The sequence below is a fragment of the Nansenia antarctica genome, assembly GCF_963989245.1.
Source record: "Nansenia antarctica genome assembly, chromosome: 14".
NCBI classification, from domain to species: domain Eukaryota; kingdom Metazoa; phylum Chordata; class Actinopteri; order Argentiniformes; family Microstomatidae; genus Nansenia; species Nansenia antarctica.
In genome coordinates this window covers 30,417,140-30,427,139 of record NC_137684.1, presented here as the reverse complement: position 1 = coordinate 30,427,139, position 10,000 = coordinate 30,417,140, and the positions used below count along the sequence as shown (strand labels likewise).

General features: G+C 46.1%; 2 protein-coding genes across 2 annotated transcripts in view; both read right to left on the bottom strand.

The window, feature by feature from the left end:
• The window catches only part of egln2 (egl-9 family hypoxia-inducible factor 2), a 646,007-nt gene that overhangs the window by 24,040 nt on the left and 611,967 nt on the right, over positions 1-10,000 (bottom strand). The window lies entirely within an intron of this gene.
• Positions 1-10,000, bottom strand: part of met (MET proto-oncogene, receptor tyrosine kinase) — a 66,452-nt gene that overhangs the window by 23,792 nt on the left and 32,660 nt on the right. Inside the window, exon 9 of the mRNA XM_080544782.1 lies at positions 9,871-9,970. Within this exon, the coding sequence (XP_080400908.1) occupies positions 9,871-9,970 (100 nt within the window). The remainder of the gene's footprint in view (positions 1-9,870; positions 9,971-10,000) is intronic.

Below are 10,000 nucleotides of genomic sequence, written 5' to 3'. Positions count from 1 at the left end.
GATATTGAGCAGAATTTTGCCAGGGCCTTTGCTTTAGGCTTAGGAATTCCTGCTGTCTGCAAACCCCTGACAACTAGTCTGTGGACACTTCCAGGGCTTCCAAATATAAAGCCACACACACACACACACACACACAAACTCAAAGTTAACACAAACACCCGTAACATTCCTCAAGGCCAATAACGTTGGTGTCTACAGGACAGCTTCATATTCACAGCAGCTGTAGGGTTCGATATTTAAAGGGAGCAGTAGGGGGCAGTGGCCTAGAGGTTAGAGAGGCCGGGCTAGCTAATCAGAAGGTCACTGGTTTGATCCCCCTGCCTCAGGAGTGAGCTGCATGTGCCCTTGAGCAAGGCACTTAACCCCCTAATTTCTCCAGGGGCGCCGACTACAACTGTGACTGTGTCTAGAGCAAAACATTCCAAATTCCAACAATTGACTGACAAGTTGATTGCATGGCAGACAAAATATTATTATTATTATTATTATTATCAACTGAGTTACCCCAAGGCACAACAACAGTGTCTCCCATCCCACCCAGGATTCAAAACAAGCACACCTTCCACATCTGACGCTTTGCCCAAAGAGAGACACATCGAGTGACAGAAAAACACAGAAAATCACCTACAACACCTAGATATATTGAGGTGTGAAGGAGCTTTCAAGATTTCTTGCTAGGTAACATCTGATTGTAAACGGAGGGATTGACACAATGCACGTACGATGTTCGCAATGTTTACACAACACGGTCACAAAACGTGATAACGGATTTATGAGCGAAAGCTGTTCCACATCTGAACATTATCATTATGTCTTTATACGGCCCGCGCCTCGGGCTACAGGGTACATTCCTTTACATACTGACATGCATATTTCCAGCAGGACATAATACTGAAGCTCTGGGAGAATAAGAAGATGTGCAGATAGTGAAGCGCTACACTGCACCTAGAACATGTACCCTGCACCTAGAACATGTACACTGCACCTAGAACATGTACACTGCACCTAGAACATGTACACTGCACCTAGAACATGTACCCTGCACCTAGAACATGTACACTGCACCTAGAACATGTACACTGCACCTAGAACATGCACCCTGCACCTAGAACATGTACCCTGCACCTAGAACATGTACCCTGCACCTAGAACATGTACCCTGCACCTAGAACATCTATACTGCACCTAGAACATGTACCCTGCACCTAGAACATTTGCAGAACAATGCAGAGTGCATCGGTAAACTAGCAAACCTAGACTATGGATTGCTGGATTTTAGACTTTAAGGCTTTTTAAGACCAGCACGGGAACCCTGATACTAAAAACACTGTGGTGGTGGTGGCAATTGTTTTGGTCCATACTGTAGTTGTGCAGGATACATTTTCCTCCGTGTCTCCTCAACCAACTGGTTGTTTTCTAACGGTAAACAACACAACAACACTGTGAATTCTCGGTGGTGGAGAAGCACAAAAAAAAAAAAAGACATCATACAAAACAGAAGACAAGCTCGAGTGGAATGAGTGCAGATGCCAGCGCTGGCTAAGCCCTCCTTCTAGTCGCCTGCCACATCTGCCTCCACATCCCATCTCCCTGGCCTGAACGCGACAGGCGTGGAGAAGCGGCTCGCATTCCTGTTACGCTTGTCATTCTTCGCTCCACATGTCCAGCCTCGGAGCTGGCACACGATGGGTGTTCGGCAGTGATACGACTTACTACTGTCAGGGTATATACAGGAATCTTGAGGTTAATTTCAATACCTTTCTAAGACTTTTTAAAGACCTTGTCAATATTTTTACTTCGAGCTGTAACCGTTTACATCAGTGACACCTTTAACTTAACAGTTTTAGTTTGCAATAGACTAGACCACTATCATACAACAGAATTTCGGTTCAAACCCCGGCTGGCCACATGTCGAGGTGTCCTTTTGGCAAGACACTGAACCCCAAATTGCTCCCAATGAGCGGGCCTGATGAGGCGCCTTGCATGGCAGCTTCCCGACATTGGTGTGTGAATGGGTGAATGAGAGGCCGTTGTAAAGGGCTTTGGAATAAGGTGCTATATAAGTCAGTCCATTTACTGCCCTGCTTGATGCGTTTATGAACACGGCCGCACACTTGATTATAAACTAAGCACCCATCATGTATATATTACGGCCCCACTTTGGTTTGTTGGTAAAGGCCTCAGGGTTGCACCTGCAGCAGGTTCTCTAAAGCTCATCAACACACACCGCCGTGGTCCCGGGCTCACACACACACAACCAGCTCTGCACAGACATCCCAGTGTCAATATTTGCGGTGTGTGGTTAGAGCCATTGAAGTTGTGTATTTATCGAGTGGGCCACAAAAAGCAAACATGTCCTTGAGTAGATCAGACACAGACGTTGAGCCCAATGTACCCAAAGTCCTTTCTGGACACCCTCCATATGCTTTAGCAATAACACATGGCTATAAGGTCAGGTGGCTGGTTTTGTTGGCTATCGTTGCTTGTTGCTTGCATGCATCCCTCGTGGACGTTTACGCCATGAAAGTGTTTTTTAAACATTTGCGAAAGAAACGCAAACTCTACAACATGTTGGCTCAGCCCGGGTAATTTAACTCCAATTCCCATGAGCCTCGTCATCGCTGGCCACAGTAGCTACGGGTGAAAAAGAGGGTCTATTTAAGTGAAGTGAGACTTCCTGTTGGACCTCCGAACCTACTCCCTGCTGAGCACTATCCCAGATGGAGCACAAACACACACACACACTCACACACACACACATGCACTCGTGCACACACACGCGCACGCACACACACACTCACACTCACACTCACACTCACACTCACACTCACACTCTCACACACACACACACACACACACACAGAACCCCCCCACACACACACACATTCTCTCTCTCTCACGCACACGCACGCACGCGCACGCGCGTGCACACACACACACACACACACACACACACACACACACACACACACACACACACGCACGCACGCAGACCCACAGGCCTCATTCACTGACTCCCACAAAACCCCGTACGAGGGAGCCGGGGGTTGTACAAAACCAAATGAGGCTGGCAAGCAATGCTTCTCGACGGGGAGCAAATAAACGAGTTTAGGGGGTGAAACGGCCCCCTGGAGGGGTAAGAAACATATCCCGTGAATTAAGGGAAACCTCAATCATCTCCACGGAGGAGATTCATTGTTTTAATAAACGTCTCTTCTCATTTGCAGCGTGCGGGGGGAGAGAGGCTCTGAATGGCCGTGGGTTTACAGAGCAGCTGCAAATACAATCACTTGGTGGTTATAAGTAGAGGAGTTTAGGTCGATCATTTGTTCTTTGGCTACGATCGAACCTGGCAACTCTGGGTTCCTTGTGTCGGAAGCAGGAACCACAGTCCCAGACACAGGACCAAAGACAGGTTAGCTGTTATAGAAACACACACCGACCGTCTAATGTGTCTAACAACGACAGCAGCCTGGCTAGGCAAGGACATCTATCACGTGTAATGAGGACCATTGAGGAACAGAGTTGCCTCACAAGATGTTAACTGTACACTCATGCTAACGCTAGCAGTGGTACAGTAGCATTGTTCTAAAGAAATGCTAATGCATGTTGAGATGGTAGCCCTGCATGTAGCGCACCTAGCTGAGATGGATGACTAACACACAGATGAAAGAAAGCTGTGAGCTACGCTACGACGCTACGACGCTACGACGCTACGACGCTACGACGCTACGACCAGACCTACAGCAGCACAGGGGGGTTAGGGTTCGGAAGTAGACGCGACCTCACACATGAACCCCCTTATGGGGTCTTGACTGGGCATTCAACCCCACAGGAGATGGGAAAGACAGATCTGGGAGTCTGAGAGACTCCGAGAGGGAGAGAGGGAGGGAGGGAGGGAGGGAGGGAGGGAGAGAGGGAGGGAGGGAGGGAGGGAGGGAGAGAGAGAGGGAGAGAGGGAGAGAGGGAGGGGGAGGGAGAGAGTGAGGGAGGGAGAGAGGGAGAGAGGGAGGGAGGGACGGAGGGAGGGAGAGAGGGAGGGAGGGAGAGAGGGAGGGAGGGAGGGAGGGAGGGAGAGACTCCGAGAGGGAGAGAGGGAGAGAGAGAGAGAGGGAGGGAGGGAAAAGGTTGACATGGCACGACCCGATTCGTGAATTCCAACAACAGGTGTCTGGCTGGCTGGAGAAGCAGCGGTCTCGTCTAGTAAAACAAACTAGCCAGACCACCACTTCCCTGCATCGCCTCCACCACCACCGACGCTGGCATCCCCTACACTGCCTGGCCCACATGGGATGTGGTTGCGCCACCACAGTAATGTGAAAATTCACACTCAAGATCTGCGGCTATTTCTTTCTTTTTTTTGTGCCGCCCCCCCCCCCCCCTCCTCTCTCTCTCTTTGCTTTCGGACCATGCCAGCTTTCCCCCCTTCGGATCGTAAAAAAAACACAAAGGTCTTTCATGTTTGTGGGAAAGCTGAGATTGCTTGAGCCCCGGCTTTAAGTTCTCCGCGATCTGAGAAACAGATATCTACTCAAACGAAACTGGCGTTTCTTGTCGCCCCTCCTTCTCTCTCTCTCTCTCTCTCTCTCTCTCTCTCGCTCTCGCTGTTGTCGAGGCCTCAAAATCTCCTTGTTGTTCTTCAATAGAAGGCTGTTTTTCTTCTCTCCTAAATCAGATGTTTTTGGTATGGAGGTTGTGTGTGTGTGTGTGTGTGTGTGTGTGTGTGTGTGTGTGTGTGTGTGCGTCCGCGTGCGTCCGCGTGCGTGTGTGGACTCCGAAACCGCCGTCCGATTGTCAGCAAGTTGTCTACTGTACATCAAGGCGGGTGTCCCACAGGGAGATGAAACCGATCGTGGACCAGAACACAATTTTAACTTTCCGCTGCCAGAAACAAACAGAAGATGACAAGTCCTCTCACATTACTGTTCTGGCATTCGGAAATCAAGGGGGTGCCGCTTTGAGAACAGTGGGATCTCTCTCTCTCTCTCTCTCTCTCTCACCAGAATCCCCCGTACCGAGGGACAAAACAATAAGACAGTTATATTGTTCCTTCCCAGGGAATGCCTCAACCCTTCCTGGTTACTGTAAAGAATTTAGGAGGCAGCAGCTGTGGCGTTAAGGCCTTATCCCGGCCTAAACCATTAGTAACGATACCCTCCTAGTCTCGTATGTTCCTCTTCCTCTATCTGCCTCCTGGCAGGCCTCATGTCCTCCTAAGAGTTGGGAAGTTGAATTGAAAATAAAACGGGATGGTTTAAACATGACCCAACTCACTTTGTTGAGCCATGCTTCATGGATGAATTAATTAGGGATTCTTTAACTTGCAATACAATATTTAGGTTGATTGCATTTTAATGCAGGTCTATTGAGGAAATGAAATTAAATGAAAGGTTCAAGTCCAAAGAAAAGAAAATCCTAGGAGATACTAGGAGTACTATCGCAGTGGTTTTGGAACGGCGGTCCATATGAAAGACAAGATCCACCTGCTTTACTGGGCATGAAAACGAGTGTTGAAAACGAGTGTTCCTCTCTCCCTTCCTCTCTCCCTTGCTCGCTCGCCTATAGTAACGATATGGACTTCCAGTTGGAGACGGACGTGTTTCCACTCAAACGTGCTGCAGGACCTGTCATTCTCCAGATATCTATCTAATGTCATTTCCAGCAATTGAAATTAATGTGCCATCAAGTGCTTTTGTAATGGGAGGAAAATTCCCAACATTCCTAGGCCCATGTTTCCATGCGATTCCATGACATTTACCAGAAACTCTTTTCCTTGCAGGACAAGCTAATCAATTTTTTTTGACCTAGCACCCAATTTTTAGACCGAATAACTGACATTTGAGACCTTTTTAGGCCTTATAAATTGGATTGCTGGATTTTAGACTTTAAGACCTTAAAGGCTTTTTTAGACCAGCGCAGGAACCCTGCATACAGGAGGCAGGCTTGGTAGCCCTGCTCCATGACTAACAGGTCAGAGGAGGGAGACTCAGTGAAAGGGAAAATGAAAGACGAGATGGTGTGTGTAAGTGTTAGACGGAGGAGTGTGTGTGTGTGTGTGTGTGTGTGTGTGTGTGTGTGTGTGCTTGCGTTGGGGGCGAGTTGAGGAACTACAGTATGTTTTGTAGGGTGGACTCTGGGGCAGAAGGATTTGGTTTGGTGGAGATTTGAGATACAGCTCTTGAGCAGTAGGTGTTTGTGTGCAATGTGTGTGTGTGTGTGTGTGTGTGTGTGTGTGTGTGTGTGTGTGTGTGTGTGTGTGCTTGCGTTGGGGGCGAGTTGAGGAACTACAGTATGTTTTGTAGGGTGGACTCTGGGGCAGAAGGATTTGGTTTGGTGGAGATTTGAGATACAGCTCTTGAGCAGTAGGTGTTTGTGTGCAATGTGTGTGTGTGTGTGTGTGTGTGTGTGTGTGTGTAAGTGTGTGTAAGTGTGTGTGTGTGTGTGTGTGTGTGCCCTCAGGGCTTATGAACGAACCTGCCAGAGTGTGCCCTCGAGATGCAAGATAACATTTCTACAAAGCACTTTCTGTCCTGTCCACCCCTCCCTCCCCCTCCCTCCCCCTCCCTCCCCCACAGAACAAGCCCCCGACATCAGATAGAGGCCACAGCATGTGTGTAAATGAGTGTTTGTTTGTTGTGCGTCAGGAAAACAAGTCACTGCTCGGCACCAGCCCCGACACAAAGGTGGATGTGTGTACTTAATCTGTTCAAGGCAGAGGGTCACATTTCAAAACAACTGCAATGAAACTTGATCTGCACAAATAATCAGGGTATGTTGTCGTAGTCAGGAGTATTTTGTGCCGGATAACCATGATAGTTGGTAGTTAGAGAGGTAACCATGATAGTTAGAGAGGTAACCATGATAGTTAGAGAGGTAACCATGATAGTTAGAGAGGTAATCATGATAGTTAGAGAGGTAACCATGATAGTTAGAGAGGTAATCATGATAGTTAGAGAGGTAACCATGATAGTTAGAGAGGTAACCATGATAGTTAGAGAGGTAACCATGATAGTTAGAGAGGCAATCATGATAGTTAGAGAGGTAACCATGATAGTTAGAGAGGTAATCATGATAGTTAGAGAGGTAACCATGATAGTTAGAGAGGTAACCATGATAGTTAGAGAGGCAATCATGATAGTTAGAGAGGTAATCATGATAGTTAGAGAGGTAACCATGATAGTTAGAGAGGTAATCATGACAGTTGATAGTTAGAGAGGTAACCATGATAGTTCGAGAGGTAATCATGATAGTTAGAGAGGTAATCATGATAGTTAGAGAGGTAACCATGATAGTTGGAGAGGTAATCATGATAGTTAGAGCGGTAATCATGATAGTTAGAGAGGTAACCATGATAGTTAGAGAGGTAACCATGATAGTTAGAGAGGTAATCATGATAGTTAGAGAGGTAACCATGATAGTTAGAGAGGTAACCATGATAGTTAGAGAGGTAATCATGATAGTTAGAGAGGTAACCATGATAGTTAGAGAGGTAATCATGATAGTTGATAGTTAGAGAGGTAATCATGATAGTTAGAGAGGTACCGTATTTTCCGGACTATAAGTCGCTCCGGAGTATAAGTTGCATCAGTCAAAAAAATGCATCATGAAGAGGAAAACACCATATATAAATCGCACTGGACTATAAGTCGCATTTATTTAGAAATGTATTTCACAAAATCCAAGACCAAGAACAGACATTTAATCTGGAAAGGCAAGTTTATTCAACTACACAATAGCACACAGAACAACAGGCTGAATAGAAGTCCGGTATGTTAACGTAACACATTAACAGTTATTCAGCAACACAATAGCATAAAGAACATACCTGGGAGGCTGAATAGGCTAAATTAACATAACAAGCCAGCGAGTCCAACAAGCAAGTTACCAGTAAGCAAGTTCACCAAGCTACCGTTTGCTTAGCTTCAACAAGCTAATGTTTCATTTCTTCAGTGTTATAGCAGCAGCATATAGTTGTCACAAGCCCAGAGTGGCCCAGAGCGCCCTCTGTCGGCTGTAGACGGTAATGTTTACTCCTTGGTTCATGTCAGTCAGTATGAAATTCTATATATATTGATATATAAGTCGCACCTGACTATAAGTCGCAGGACCAGCCAAACTATGAAAACAAGTGCGACTTATAGTCCGGAAAATACGGTAATCATGATAGTTGATAGTTAGAGAGGTAATCATGATAGTTAGAGAGGTAATCATGATAGTTGATAGTTAGAGAGGTAACCATGATAGTTAGAGAGGTAATCATGACAGTTGATAGTTAGAGAGGTAACCATGATAGTTAGAGAGGTAATCATGATAGTTGATAGTTAGAGAGGTAATCATGATAGTTAGAGAGGTAATCATGATAGTTGATAGTTAGAGAGGTAATCATGATAGTTAGAGAGGTAATCATGACAGTTAGAGAGGTAAGCATGATAGTTAGAGAGGTAATCATGATAGTTGATAGTTAGAGAGGTAACCATGATAGTTAGAGAGGTAATCATGATAGTTAGAGAGGTAACCATGATAGTTAGAGAGGTAACCATGATAGTTAGAGAGGTAACCATGATAGTTAGAGAGGTAACCGTGATAGTTAGAGAGGTAACCATGATAGTTAGAGAGGTAACCATGATAGTTAGAGAGGTAACCATGATAGTTAGAGAGGTAATCGTGATAGTTAGAGAGGTAACCATGATAGTTAGAGAGGTAACCGTGATAGTTAGAGAGGTAACCATGATAGTTAGAGAGGTAACCATGATAGTTAGAGGTAACCATGATAGTTAGAGGTAACCATGATAGTTAGAGAGGTAATCATGATAGTTGATAGTTAGAGAGGTAATCATGATAGTTGGAGAGGTAATCATGATAGTTAGAGAGGTAATCATGCTAGTTAGAGAGGTAACCATGATAGTTAGAGAGGTAATCATGATAGTTAGAGAGGTAATCATGATAGTTAGAGAGGTAACCATGATAGTTAGAGAGGTAACCATGATAGTTAGAGAGGTAACCATGATAGTTGATAGTTAGAGAGGTAACCATGATAGTTAGAGAGGTAACCATGATAGTTAGAGAGGTAACCATGATAGTTAGAGAGGTAATCATGGTGGTTAGAGAGGTAATCATGATAGTTAGAGAGGTAATCATGATAGTTAGAGAGGTAACCGTGATAGTTAGAGAGGTAACCGTGATAGTTAGAGAGGTAACCATGATAGTTAGAGAGGTAACCATGATAGTTAGAGAGGTAACCATGATAGTTGATAGTTAGAGAGGTAACCATGATAGTTAGAGAGGTAATCATGATAGTTAGAGAGGTAACCATGATAGTTAGAGAGGTAATCATGATAGTTAGAGAGGTAATCATGATAGTTAGAGAGGTAATCATGATAGTTGATAGTTAGAGAGGTAACCATGATAGTTAGGGCCCTGGGTTATTCCTGACCATGTGACTCCACCAGGAGAACTCCAGGCCCTAGGTGTAGGCGTACGCTTGACCCAGGGCCTACTTTTCCCTGGTCACCGACCTTAATGATATTACCTGAATGCTGCGCTGTATCTCAGCCTCTCCAACACAGGAGGAAACAAAGAAAGTGATCATGAACAGTTTGAAAGCCAAACACCAGAGCCAGATCTGCTACCGTGTGACTCAGTGGTGACAGCCATCCTATACGGAGCGTACACTTTCCACTTCCCCCCTCCGTTCGTGCTTGTCTGGCACTTTCTTTTCCGTTATTGAGCTGCTTTTTTCACCCCTTTTGAGGATTTCGAGGAGCCTTAACGACAATAGCACACGTGTGACGGCGTGACGGGGCCCGGGAGGTATTTGTTATTTCTGTGCGTGCAGATCTCCGGCCGCCTACGGACCGACCACTCACTCACCACTTGGAAGACCTTGCCGTCCTGCGCCGCGGTCAGGACCATCTGGGGCTGGAGGGCGGACTGGAGGTAGAAGCCCTGGGCCGACACCGTGCTGCCCCCGCTGGAGGGAGGCGAGATGACAGGCAGGGAA